We start from the raw sequence: 14,848 nt of genomic DNA, 5'->3' as shown, positions 1-14,848 counted from the left end.
ATCCAAGATAGCTTCCCCATCCTCGTTTCTCTCCCCAAAACCATGGCCACCATGAAAACCTCCATAGTTGCCTGTCTCCCTGCCCACGTGTCCATTTAAATCTCCTCCTATAAATAACTTCTCCGTCTGAGCAATTCCTTGCACCAAGTCTCCAAGGTCTTCCCAAAATTTCTCCTTCGAACTCGTATCCAACCCTACTTGAGGTGCGTACGCACTAATCACATTGATAAGTTCTTGTCCTATTACAATCTTGATTGCCATGATTCTATCTCCTACCCTCTTGACATCTACAACATCTTGTGTCAAGGTCTTGTCCACGATGATGCCAACACCGTTTCTCGTTCTATTTGTGCCCGAATACCATAGTTTAAACCCTGAGTTTTCTAGATCCTTTGCCTTACGACCAACCCACTTAGTTTCTTGTAGGCACATAATATTTATCCTTCTCCTCACCATAACTTCTACTACTTCCATAGATTTTCCCGTCAGGGTTCCTATATTCCACGTTCCTAAACGCATTTTGGTCTCTTGAACTCTACCCTTCTGTCCTAGCTTCTTCACCCTTCCCCGTCTAATAGGATTAAAGTACTTCTTTTGTGTGTCCCGTGTAAAGTTGATAGGAGCATATGCTCCCAAACAACTTTGAGTGGAGTCGTTCGAAAAGAAGTTTCTATAGCCCCCTTGCTCATTTAACACTGCATCTGGGTGCCGATGGAGATACAGCTACCCTTGCTCACTTATCACTGTGCTCGGGCCACACAGCGCGCCACTTACGGGTGACGCCCTAGCTTTAGCGCGATTTCGTTCTGGATTCATTTTCATAAGGATTCGACGTAATCATGGAGTGCCGGCTGTCGACTACCTGACGCCCTCCCCCTCCTCCTTTATCCGGGCTTGGGACCGGCAATGTAAGATAAACTTACACGGCGGAGTTACAATTGGTAATCTATGTGTTAATATTTTTTTTTTATTCAAGGGGTCAAAGTTTCTTAAGATTGATATGTTCAAGAAGGTGTACATTCGGCCCGGGGATGAGCTGACGGAGCAGCTTCATGTAAATTATTTCAATTTTTTAATATTCAATTTATATTAATATTAATTACATGTATATCAAAATTATTTTATTTATTTCATTTTTTTAGTTCACCATGGTGAAGAAGGGCCAGACCATTCTGGAGGAGATGGCTTCCCAACTTCCCCTAGAGACCCCGATCGAGAAGGTGTTTCCCCCTGAAGATGCTTGTTTTTAGATCATAATGGACACACTCGATCAGACCCTCAGTCGTAGGCATGGGAATGTTCATCAGGGGCTTGGGAAAGTCCGCCTTCGGGACCAGTCTGCCTCATCCTCCATGCAGAAAACAAAAGAGGTCGAATCGCTAACATCTAAAGTGGCAAATCTAAATGAGCAAATTGCCGCCCAGCAGTGTCAGCTGGCGGCCCAAAGTAGTTTGATGAACCAAATTCGTCTCGTACTTCAAATCTCTGGCATTCGGTTCCCCGATGTTGAAACATCTCTAGCAACGACCTCTCAGCCCCCCATCACAGCTACTACAACCTCCTAGCCCCATAATGTAGCAGCAACACCACCAGCAAGCGATTGTGAAATGGACGACTACATATTCTAGTTTTTTTCTTAAATTGTTTTCAAATTTAAAAATATTTCTTTCAATTGTATGTACATTTTCAATATTTTTTTAATTCAATATTCTTCTTTACATTTTCTATTTTTAATTTCATTAAATTAATTTATACATAAAACAATATTATCAACATTTAAAAGGAAAAAATAAATAAAAATGATTTTAAAAAATTAATTTTAAAATCTTATTGCAATGGCCTTCTGTCCGTCGTGCAAAGGTCTTGGGGTCGAACCCTAGTTTCGTCACCTGGAGTATCACATGCAACAAACACTCATTCATCACTCTTCGTTTCGCGCAACGACCACCAAATCAATCGCGCAACATTCATTTCATACGACAAAGCACTTTCCTCCGTCGCTCAATGTCTGATGTCACGAGCTTTGGGCAACCGAATTTACACAACATCCTCTTCGTCGTCCAATGTTTTCAGCTACCGTATTTGCCTTTGTGCGACAAATGTCCCTTCATCGCCCAAGTAGTTATGCTTAGTAGTGAAAGGAGATTATAATTTTTAACCAAATAGTACGTAGTCCTCATTTCTTTTTTCTTATAGGAAAGATCAAATACTTAGTGGTATCCGAACCTGTTGTTGTCTTTCTTTAAATATTTGTACCAGATGATGAAGAAATCCGTCTTTAATAGTTGAATATCATTGTATAAAGAAAAATGTGTATTATAACAATTTATTGACAAAATCCCTATTTTGAGTTATTCATCCCAATCTAATTGGGAAGCTATCATTGGCCTAAACCCTTAATCAAAGTATTCTTGTTGCAAGACCTTCTCTCTCTCTGACCCTCTCTCCATCCAAACCCTAGATATCAAATCTCAGCCATCGGCCCTTTACTCTACTTTGGGGTCAGTGTGTGACATCCCTGCCTCCCCTTTGTCTCTCTACCACCTCGCCATTTCTATGTTTCTTCCTCCATCTACCCCACTTGTCCTCCTTTCAACCTTCACCCATCTGCCTCTACTTATTTTTCCCCTTCACTGCCCCATCCACCTCTCGTGACTCGTCTTCTACTGTTTTCAAGTTTCATTTTTTTCAGTTTTTTCTTTTTCTTTTTTCAGTAGACCTTCCTTTCTCAGTCTCTTTCCTTTTCCCCACTAATTTATGAGTTCCTTCTCCCCACTAATTTATGAGTGGCTTTCAGTAGACGTTGGTGGGTCGCATCTTCCCTTTTGGCTAGACATAGTGGCTGCTCTGTATGACCAGTTCAGATGGCACACTTCTTGAAGACTAATTTTGACAACCATGTCAACCAAGGCAATGGAATTGACCTTTGTGCCGCCTTGGGTAGCGAGGTTTGTTGAATTCATACCACTTGGTGCCCAACAAAGGCTACTCTGATGCTCTCCTCGACATGTTATGTGGTTACGTCACATCATACTGCCAAATTTGACAGTCAACCTCATTGAGGATCATATTTGATGACCTTGATAACCCGAACTTTGGGATCCGGTGTTTTCACGTTGCCCTAGGCGACGAGATTGGTTAATTCTACTCCATTAGATGCTCTAACATGGCAACTCTGTCGCCATGTGACCCCATATCAAATTTGGCAGCAAGGGGGAGAGATGCTATTCCATGCCATACCACATTAGATTTGGCTTCTCGGTTGGAAAACAATGATCCTATATTTTATTATTGTTGTTGCTGATTTGGACATTTTGACATTTCCTTTGAAGATGCTCTTACTTTCTAACTGTTTTTTTTTTTTTTACAACAAACAAAGAAAGAGTCAAATATATTTAATTTATTTTTTTAATGCACGTGTCTCATTGACAACCAATAGAATAAAAACTAAAATCAATTTTAATTATTTTTAAAAGTTAATGCAATGATAGGGCCCAATATAAATAATAAAAGGGTAAATTACATAATACCCTATCAGGTTTAAGGTCTATTACAACCTCATACAACATTTTTAAAACATTTCACTTTCAAACCTCACATACTATTTTATTTCAAAATAATACATCCGTTAGATTTTCCATCCATTGGTCTATTAAATGCTGACATGGCTGCCACATTTGTGCTGATGTGGCTGCCATATGGCAAAAAATAATTTTTTATACATTAAAAAATATTATAATATTAACCCTATTAAAAAATAAAAATAATAAAAAAATAAGAAAAATCCAAACCCATAAATCTTTCCCCGCAACCCCACATCCCACCCCCCTTACCCATCTCTTCCTTCTCGTTCGTCCATCCCCTTCATCCCTCCACCCCTCCACCTGAGCACCCCTCAGCGCGGGTCCCACCTCTCTCTTTCCTAGAAATTCTTCCCCGCAACCCCACATCCCACATCCAACCCCTCCACCCGAGCACCCCTTAGCGCAAGTCCCACCTCGACCTATCTCTCTCTCCCCATCCATCTCTCTCTTAGAAATCCTTCCCCGCAACGTCACATCCCACCCCTACCCCATTACCCATCTTTTCCTTCCTGTCCGTCCATTCCAACTTCGACGACCTCCTCATCTTCAACCCTTCCAACCTCGACTTCTCCTGCCTTGCCTCCCCCGACCTCCTACCATATTTCTCGAGTCTGATGACTCCCCGGGGGGGCAACCACCCAACACCTTCTCCTTAACCCCCAAGCCCACCACTTCCTCCAGCTCCACCGCCACTATTGCCCACCTCCAAAGCTTTTCCGTTGACTCTGACTTTTTCAACGACCTGGGCAGGACTCTCTACAGGTTTGGGGGGTTAGGTTATTAGGGTTTCGAAGTGGGGATTTTGTAAATGGGTTGGTTGATGGGTAGAATTAGGTATGGAAGTGCTTCAATGGGGATGAACCGCGGGCTGAGCGATGGATTTTGTAAATTGGAGTTGTAGAGAGGTGAGGAGGAAGGAAGGGAGTGGATTTTGTAAATAGGAGTTGCAAAGAGGTGAGGGGGAAAGAAGGGGATCTGGGTTCAGGTTTTTCTGGTATATATATTTTTTTAATAGGGTTAATATTATAATATTTTTAATGTATAACTTTTTTTTTGCCACGTGGCTACCACATCAACATTTGACAGACCAATGGATGGAAAATCTAACAGATGTATTATTTTGAAATAAAATAGTACGTGAGGTATGAAAGTGAAATGTTTTAAAGATGTTGTATGGGGTTGTAATAGACCCCAAACCTGAGGGGGTATTATGTAATTTATCCATAATAAAATAAATACTTAATATTGAAAAAGAATAAGATTTAACATTTGTATTCAATTGGCCACATCAGCCGCCACTTAGTACTACGATCTAGTGGTATTTCTCTTCGCTTGTAAGTGAGAGGTCTTAGGTTTGATTCTAACCAAAGACAAAGTTGAATCATATTATTGCAAGCCCATTGTGAGGCTAATCCACTCCCTCCCCAACCATTTTGGTCTAAATAATATCGATTGTTCAAAAAATAAAATAAAATAAATTGGCTGCATCACCCATCAACTAAAATTTTGACATATTATATTTGACATCTCCATTTGGAAATGCTCTAAGGAGACTCTTTCAAAGTAAAACTCTTCATGGGCTCTCTGCCATATCACAGTTCAACATCAATTCCCAACCCATACCAACATTATAAAACATTATGCCAAAAATATGAGATGGTAGAAAGTCTATGGAAAGTCACTCTTGAGAGAGTCTCCTTAGACCATTTCACAGATCAAGGATTAGGGTTTCGAGGCCAAGGGTCGAGTCTAAAGTCCAAAGATCATGGTTTAATTGGGACGAGAAGATCAACTTTCTTCATTAAAATGTGTACATAGGACATGAAAAATACTAATTATTTGCATACAGAAAATGATAAAAACAAGGGTACGTACATCTGTAATGGAAATGCCAAAGAAAATAAATTATGTATGTTAATGCAGGAAAATAACTAGATCATGGATCTAATTTGTTAAATTTTTCTTTAGTACGTAGTCATCAAATTAAGCAGGATTCATAGTAGTACTGCCAGTCACGCTCGTTATGCTTATCTTCTTTCCATGGACATTTCATGAACTACTGATAAAAGTCAGAGATCATGTCTAAACTTTCTAAAACACATACTCATATTCTTTAGATGCAGCGAAACAAAACAAAAAACAAGAAAAGAACGGAAAAAATTATCAAGAAGATTCAAATGCAAGATTGACAAGCGATTCTGGAATTTTCCAAGTAATTTTTGGTTTTTTTTTTTTTTTTTTGAAAACTAGAATTTTTCAAGTGATAGATTATAGTGTCAAAGTAAAAAAATTGTGATCCTAAAAAGGATGCTAAATGCATGGAACTTGGCTCGTAATTTGGATTCTTTCAATTTCCCTTTCTTTTTCTTTTTTTTGTTTCAATGCGACTGGTCTTTCACTAGGGTTGCATGCACTTCATACAATCGTATTTCTTGCGATTGTAAGCACATAATATAAAGTTCAAGCACATCTTATTTTCCAAGAGTTCCAAGACTTTATTTGCAACTAGTACGGACCATCATTTTACTTCCAAGCATTATAAGCAGGCATGGTCCCAATGAGATAATGCCGAACCCATGACAGAAAGCACAATCATTATCCTTGTTTAATTGTTCAGACAACTCGTTTCCCAGTCGACGTGGAACGTTATCCACCTTTGTTCAATTCTGTTATTTTCTATCCCACCACCATAGTACTTTACTAGTCACTCCATGTATGGTTAGGATCTAGAGACACGTTTTTTACACACATTCTAACGCTTATTTATGGAGTCCACTTTATAATGCATTTTAACGATCCAACAAATGAATGGATACAGTTTTAAAAAGAAACACTAAATTTAATCAAACGTCATTTGGTTTCGCATTTAGATGATTTTTAGTGTACATAACTTTTGAGGTAAGACATAAAAAATAAACGGTTCTTTAAAATATACAAAGTGGACCTCACAAAAATATGTATTAAAATCGTGTGCCTTCAATCCTAACCCCTATGTATGTATGTATGTGTGTGTGTATGTATATAAAATATATGGTATATATAATATGGTATATTATAATATCATATACATATACATTGAGATTCTCTATATGCATATTAACTAAATAGTATTAGTAGTTTAGAATTAACACAGACAAAAAGAATCGATGTTTTTATAATAAAAATCCAAAAAGAATCCATTAACTAATAATAGAGAGTTTTAACGAAAAATTCGCGGTACTGTTCACTTTAACGAAAACCCACATTTTTACACTAAAAAGTCAAACCTTGTACTATTCACTTTACACTTTATTTTGTCCTTATCGTTGAAACTAAAAGTTTTCAAGCCTTTTTCATTAGTTTTTCTCTAATAAAAACAATAAACTTGCAGTAATGATTTTGTACATATGCATTAGTCAGAAGATAAGGTATCACATGACTAGCTAGTAGATAGCAAAATATATAAATTAAAGCTTTGTCATGATAAAGTGTCAACCTTATTGGAATAATTATCATATAATCATGATTATTCATATTCTAGTCACCTTTGTGTTTATAAAAAAAGTCCACACAGCACTTCTGATCTTAGGTAGCAATCAAATAGCATTGCCACGCACTTGTGACATTATGATTTGGGTTCTTATCCAAACCCTAACCGTATAAAAATAATAATCAGCAAATGATATGGAATTCAAAACAAGAACAACAAAAAATTGGATCTTAGCATATACCCTTAATCTGTGTAGAATTATCAATATTGTAAACATAGAAAATCTTAAACTTGAAGTTTGTTGCAAAAACGGTGGTCTGTTAGATGCTTTGTCTTTTAGTACAATTTTTTGCTCAAATTGGTGTATTACAATGACCCTGATGGGAGAGATTATTACTAGAAACCATCGAGTTCACAAACAAACAAGTAGAAGGGAGAAAGATGATGATTCATTCACATATATGCATGGAAAAGTCAAGCTATGAACAAAATTAAATGAATATTGGACCTTGGACACATTTCTCAGTCTCAAATTTGGATCCACAACCCCAGCTGACGCTCTCCACAAAATATCCATCCAAAAATAAATAAATTGAGGCAAAAAAGCCTCCCTCACGAAATGAAATTTAACACGTGCTAAGTAATGAACGTGCAATAGATGGTCCAGCAGAAACAAATGAGATGGGTCAAGGAATGGGACCTAATCATCAATGATCATGATCCATGTATCTTAATCCCCAATTATCTAAATCTAAATTATCTATATCATTAGCAATTACTAGTTAATTAGAATCTTATCCGAAACATGGCCATTGAAACTTCAGAAAAAGTGGAAGAAAATTAACCAAAATGACAAAAACTAAAGGGGTGTGCAATCACATATCTCATTTTACTTCTTACATATCTTTTGTTAATTTATATCTATTGATTTTCTTCAATTCATCTGATCCGACAACCAAAAATTAAAAAAATGTATGAAAAATAAAATAAAATATGTGAATATCACACACTAAACTAAAAAGTGTGGCAACGTTGTGTTGCTTCGATCTTGGAGGCTTTGCTTTTTGAATTTTGGATGGCACAAGGAACCAGGACGTGTGTGAAGGGTTTGTTAGGGAAAACATGACTTGATGGATCTGTTCGCGTGAGTCAGAGATTTCTTTATTATAATTAATATTGTAATTTTTTTAATAATTGAAATTTTCTTCTTGTTACGGAATTTCTTGTAACTCTATTCAACTATATAGTTTATATATATTTGACTAGTTTAATAATTCCACTCATAATGCCAAATTATTATTGTAATTTTCAACGATGAGTTTTACAAAAGTTTCGAGTAATGCGGATAGGCTAACCATTAAACTGCTCTGGAATAGATGAATCGTCAAAGACAATAACGAATAAATAGGCTTAAAGTTTAAGCCTAGTAAATTGTATAGTTTGTATACATAGTGCCTCCTTAAGAGAAGAATACACATAATAATTCAAACCCTAATATTCTAGTACAATTTTATCGGATGCCAACCCCCAACCCACCCAATTGTCCCGCGCATAATCCAACACACATTGTTTAGTAATTAATAGAAGGGATCAGAAGGATCATGTGACCTAAACTGGATTTTCATCAATCAAGACATCACAATCATATCATGTGCTCTCTGGTCCTACTTGTTTTGTAACACGGTTTCTACGTGGCTCAATACACAATATTTTTAATGCTTAAGTAACTATCTGATTTTCATTTCAATCTTAATCTATTTATTTTTTTGTTCTACTCAGTACTACATACTAAATTCTTTATCTAGACAATAAAATTTTGAGTTTTAATATTATATTGTGTGTTGAATATGCACATTCTTAATACGATATTAGTATTACTTTGTTATTTGTGTTTTATATTTTGTGTGTTATTCATGTGCGGATTTGTTGAATACATTATAACATCCAAAAGTATTTTTCGAACTTATAACTCTCATTTGTTTTTCTCATTTTTCTTTCTTGGTAGTCCGATTCCTAGTATTGAATATTTATTCTGCTTTTGAAATTATGACCATATTGTCAGTAAGGAATTGTCTCATTCAAGTTTATTTAGCCACAAAATGAAAGATAAAAGGTTGAAATTAGCATTCTTTAGGAGTTTGAAAGTTCGAAACCTTGAGTTCTAAAAAATGTCCAAGTTCATACTCACATTTAAGTTGTCCAAAATTCGATCCAACCTCAAATTGTCCTCATCCTACCCTTCAAGGGGAAAATTATTATGAGCTTTGCTTAGGTTGGTCAATCACCCAAACAATAATATTCTCTGAAAATTTGGAAGAAGAATTGCAATTGAGTTGTGGAAAATTTTCATGTCTGAATCAGAAAGGAAATTATCAGATTATGCGTTAGTTTAGATAATTATAGATATTATACCAAATCAATTAAATTACTATATTTACAGAAGCAAAAGCAATGACGCAAGGGCTCCCTCACTAGACACCATCAATTTCCATGACAGGAGCACCGATAGATAAATAAGCAAATCGAGGCTAAGTCACCACAAGTTCCAATAGCAAAAGCGCACACAAAAAAAAAAAAAAGCACTTAAACGAAAAGCACCTAATGATTCTTGGCATATTGGGAGGACGAAACCAAAGAGATCCCCAACAGTTGGATAAGAAAGACGTTAAAGATTTAAAGTGGAGCTACTGTGTTGTAGATATTAGAAAGAAACACATGTGAAATGAATACCAAAACTTAATACTGATGAACTTTCTTCCGAACATCATAGGCGCCGAAAACAACGTACTCGCACCACTACACGTTTCGCATTCTTGAAGAATATATAACTCAACACTGATGAAGTTTTCTCCATATGAATAATGGATTACATTAAGTGTGCATCATAATTAAAAGAAAAGGTCGATCCGAGGCATAATTGCATGCTAAGCTGCAATGTACAACAGCATAAAAGTACAAAGAATCATGTGATTTTAGCTTATTTGTATTGAAATGATCATATTCCATCACATTCTTATAAGTAGTCGTCGTACCCAGTGCACAAGGCTCCCGCTTTACGCAGGGTCTGGGAGAGGTGAATGTCGGCTAGCCTTACCCCCATTTATGGAGAGGCTGCTCCCAAGTCTCGAACCCGAGACCTACCGCTCATGGGCGAAGGCACTTGCCATCGCACCAAGTGCGACCTCTACATTCTTATGAGTAGTCTGAGAAAAAAATACAGTATGTATATAGCAAGAATCAAGTTTTTCCCAACTATACTTCCAAGATGTGCAAGCCCTCTGAACTCCGGTGCACACCTTCCAAATTACTAGTTGAAAAGGCCTCAAGTTTTCCTCTCTGCAGATGCTCAAGGAAATCCATGACGACTGGATCAGTCCAAGGAGCTCCAAATGGAGCTTCAGCGCCTGCAACCCACCCTAGGTGGCCACCTTTGGGTGTGACTATCAACATGCAGTTTGTATTGTCCTGTGAAAACAGTAAGCGATGTACTATATCAAAATGCCGATAGTACATAGAAGGAGATCACAAGAGATATGTCCAAAGAAATATTCTTTACAAGCAGAGGGAACACGAGGGTAGCTCAACAGTCCACCAATCCATTTGATGCAACTGATCTAAGGAAAATGACCTCTTTCTTTAGATTTTCTAAAAATCCCAAGCATATGGGGTCCGTTGAATTTTTACAAGGAAGAGAGGCTCCCTAGTCAATTCATTTTTAAGGGTATGTTCAGTCTAGAACAATCCGTCCACGCAGCCTTCTCCCCTAAACCCTATCACGTTAGTTAGTATTTCAAAATTTGTGGTTTATCTTGGTGTATACGGCATTACATATGCTGAATTATATTGAAAATAACAAAATACAAGAACTATTGGAGAATTAACAAATAAACCACTAATCCCTATGTTTGGATGAGGGACTTTCAAAATACCAAGGAACTCTACACTAGATTGCTAAAAATGCAATACAAGAACACTGCCAATAAACTACTCGAGCACTACAAAGCCACTACTAAAACACTAAATAGGCCACTTAAAAGCAGAATCTTAAATGACACCTTTCAAGGAGTCATTCGGAAGTTCTCTCATATGTATTGCATCTAGTCATTTCCAAGTCTCTCTATCTGACTTTTCTAGAGCATTCCTAACAAATATTTCCTCAGTTTTCATCGCACTATTAAGGCCCTCATCCAAAGTTAAGGTTGAACGTAATTTAGAAAATAGTATCTTGGTCTCGAGACACTACAAACCTTGATATCCTCACGAGGAATTCCCCGGTTTGGAGCAATTGGATCATTTTCCGCCTGAAACCCATAAGAACAATAAGTGAAAGCTCATTTAAGTTAGTTGAATACGCTTTTAATTATTCCACTCATGCAATCAAATTAAGAACACTATGTTCGATAGAAAAGACATAACTCTAAAGGATGGATATGGTAAGTCATGACGAAGGAAAGAAGTAGTTCTGTCCTCTTCTTGTTTCGAAAGGGATAAGCAGTGTGAAATATAATATAAAGCTATGGATTACCACTATCCATCCATAAAGTGGATTGAAGATAGAAAAAAAAAACAGTAATGTCATAACTTGTGCTTATTATGCTCATCAATCCCTCAATCAATCTATTCATTGTTAGAGGGAGAGATTATACTGGGCATGGGGTTCCTTATCCCTCTGTTCTTCCTTTCCACTCAAATAAGCAACTTCAAGGATTGACAATCTCCCTTCCGTCACTAACATCTTGCATCTTTCCTTTGCTCTCCCTTTTCTATCATTCCTACCAAACTGGGTATAAGAATACACCGCCAAACAGATATGCCCAGGCTCGATGTGTCTCATGTTTTTTTATAACAAGTCCATTATAAATTTAACCAGAATAAAAACGAAGCTTTTAGAATCTACACACTTCAACATCGGCTGCAAGATTCATAAAATTTCTATTAACCATATGAAATGTTCGAGAGAAAAGTACCTGAATGCAAAGCAATGGGGTGCAGACATCCTTTATGGAATTTGAACTACTGGAATTGGAGTAGTAGTCATCTACTGACTTGAAGCCAAATGAAACTGCAAGTTTTCATTGAAGGTGTTCTCATCAGATGAATGTCGTGTTATCCCATCTGAAATCAAATGGTTTCACGTACACAATATACGTACCACGAGTTAGTCCATCATCAAACTCCCTGACGGACTTTGCATTGGCAGCCAATGGAATATTATACTCACCACCCATGTCTTCAAAGAGTAGAGCATGCCTACAATGTAGTCCCGTAAAATTGGGTTATTTATTGATCTCAAGCTGAAATAACTGTTGAGAGTGAACTTGCAAGATATTGATCTCAAGACATAAAATTAATAATGCATGATATTTACTTCTTGAAAATTTTGCACAGTGAACTTGCAAGAGCTTTGTCATAAACATTATTAAAGCCCTTATGGAAGTCCTCGTCTGCAATGACCAAATTGAAAGGATTACACAACGAGACAGCACCAGAAAGACGGCATGCATTAGATTCCTGCAGGTACCACATCATTGGAATATAAATGAAATGCAAGTGGAGCAAAAAACGTTAAAGAAAATCCCAGTGCAAATGGTAGGTCCGACTATTTATAAGTGAAGATAAGATGTAACTTCATTGAAAATTCAAGGCCATAGAACGCTACTATATGGACATATATGACTAACATTAGCTCTATATTTACATGCCAAGTGCAGACTGCGTGACAAACCAAATCCAACTAGTACACCATTCTATAGCTTAGTGTCAGCTCAACACGTCATTTGTTGGTCTTAAAGGCATTTATGAATTCCGTTGAGCAGAAACAACAGCTTTCTACAACTAGCTAGATTACTGCCTTCTAAGCAACAGACACCAAAAGTTTTTAGTGCAAATCAATGATCCAAACGAACAAAACGAAATCCTGAAAGCGATTCGTCAATCACAAACTATACAGACAGAATGTGAGAGGAAATGAGAGAAGTTACACTGTACCTGACCCAAGTAGCGAACAAGAATGTTAGCGCCAAGAGACCAACCAACAGCATAGAGATTAGCTTTCGGATACCGAGTACCAACATGAGCCACTACTTCACACATATCTCCTAAAAATGAAGCCGAATAGAACTGCATATCAGCGCCATAAGATAACTAATCACAAAGCTGGCTTAAAAACCACATCAAAAAGTTCAAATCTTTAGCATAAAACTCCCATCAACGATTAAGAACCAAAAAAACAATCTGAACTCGAAAACAACAACCCCATTACAACAAGTATCAATCTTGCCAATTGTAAACAATGCAGCAAAAAATGTTAATTGGGATCATGAATTGGGTTCAATTGAAAAACTAGAAAACTGATTGGGCCAAGTGAGAATACCTGAGGAGTTGTTACAGGACTGCCGCCGCAACCGCGGCTGTTGAACACCAAGACCCGCCACCCTTTACTTTTGGCGCGAACCAGCATGTGCTTCACATACGAGTCATCACTCCCTCCAGTTAAACCAGGCTGCAAAAACACCCATTACCCAAAATCCAAAACTCAATTTCTAACTCAAAAGTTTTCCCCTTTTTTTCTGTTTTTTTTTTGTAATTTTCCGGGAAACAAACAGGAAATAAAGGAAGAGAAATGTGAGAACGAACGAACCAGGAGAATGAGGAGGGGGGAGTCGGGGGGCAAAAGGCGGTCGTCACCGGATACCCAGTCGAGGGCAACGGCACCGTCGTCTGCAGTACGGAGGCATTCGCGACGGAGCCTGACGTCGGGAGTGGACCTGTAGAACGAAGCGAATATGGTCTCGACGTGGCGGTTCGACCCGATTACCGGATACGGGTCGTAGGGTCGGGTCAGGGTGGTGAGGGCGGGGAGGAAGAGGTCGCAGCCGCCTCCGAGGATTTCGAGGGACGGATGGGCCATGGGGGCGGCGATGAGGTGACGTGGAGGGGGGAGCAGGCGGGGAGGCGAGTGTAGCTGTGGAGGTGGGACACGTGGCGTAATTAGGAGAGAGGTGGTGAGTTGCCAAGGTAGGCTCTGGCCAGTGGCCATTGGTTGGTTGGTTGGTTTTGTATTTAGTGGATCGCTTGAGGAGTGGTTTTTGGAAAGACCACAAAAAAATGTTTCTTTCTCCTTTCGTTATTTTTCCTACGAACAGATTATGATTATATTAAAATAAATATAAGGGAATTTTAACGAAAAGCTCCTGGTACTGTTCATTTTAACAAAAAAACCATATTTTTACACTAAAAAGTCAATCATGGTACTATTCACTTTACCTTTTATTTTATCCTTATCATTAAAACTCAAAATTTTCATGCCATTTTCATTAATTTTCCTTAAATAATAATCGTACATTTAATTCGGAAATTGGAAATGATGGTCTTATGAAGTTTAATTTTCAGTACAATGTTTTGAAAACTTTATATAAACCTCCATATATCAAAAAGAGTGATTTCAATGACAAGAGTATCATTGTTATCTCTTCTTCCGACATCACATTAACCCGAGTAAATGACATTTGGAGGTAAAAACAACTTTCATGTACTGTTATTATGAAATACATATAAAATTATAGCTAATTCGGAAATTAGAAATGATGGTCTTATGAAGTTTAATTGTTAGTACAATGTTTTGGTAACTTTATATAAACCTTCACACATCAAAGGAGTGACTTCAATGACACGAGTATTACTATTATCTCTTCGTCCGTCGTCACATTAATCCTGAATAAATGACATTTTGGATAGACCCGGCAGTTTATGACACGTCACGGTGACACGACATGAAAACGACACAAAAATAACG

At 37.5% G+C, this 14,848-nt stretch overlaps 1 protein-coding gene across 1 annotated transcript; it reads right to left on the bottom strand.

Moving 5' to 3' along the window:
* Positions 1-9,863: 9,863 nt before the first annotated feature.
* LOC126600931 (embryogenesis-associated protein EMB8-like) lies at positions 9,864-14,197 on the bottom strand. Its single transcript, XM_050267639.1, has 8 exons — positions 13,694-14,197; positions 13,427-13,555; positions 13,042-13,173; positions 12,422-12,564; positions 12,206-12,303; positions 12,021-12,115; positions 11,301-11,354; positions 9,864-10,518 (listed from the first exon to the last, which is right to left on the bottom strand). Exons 1-8 carry the CDS (start codon positions 14,090-14,092, stop codon positions 10,306-10,308), a joined length of 1,263 nt encoding a protein of 420 aa, XP_050123596.1. The 5' UTR covers positions 14,093-14,197; the 3' UTR covers positions 9,864-10,305.
* Positions 14,198-14,848: the final 651 nt, after the last annotated feature.

Source organism: Malus sylvestris, chromosome 14 (genome assembly GCF_916048215.2).
Source record: "Malus sylvestris chromosome 14, drMalSylv7.2, whole genome shotgun sequence".
In the NCBI taxonomy this organism is placed as follows: domain Eukaryota; kingdom Viridiplantae; phylum Streptophyta; class Magnoliopsida; order Rosales; family Rosaceae; genus Malus; species Malus sylvestris.
Note: the sequence above shows the minus strand (reverse complement) of the source record. Positions and strands in the feature narration are given on the sequence as shown.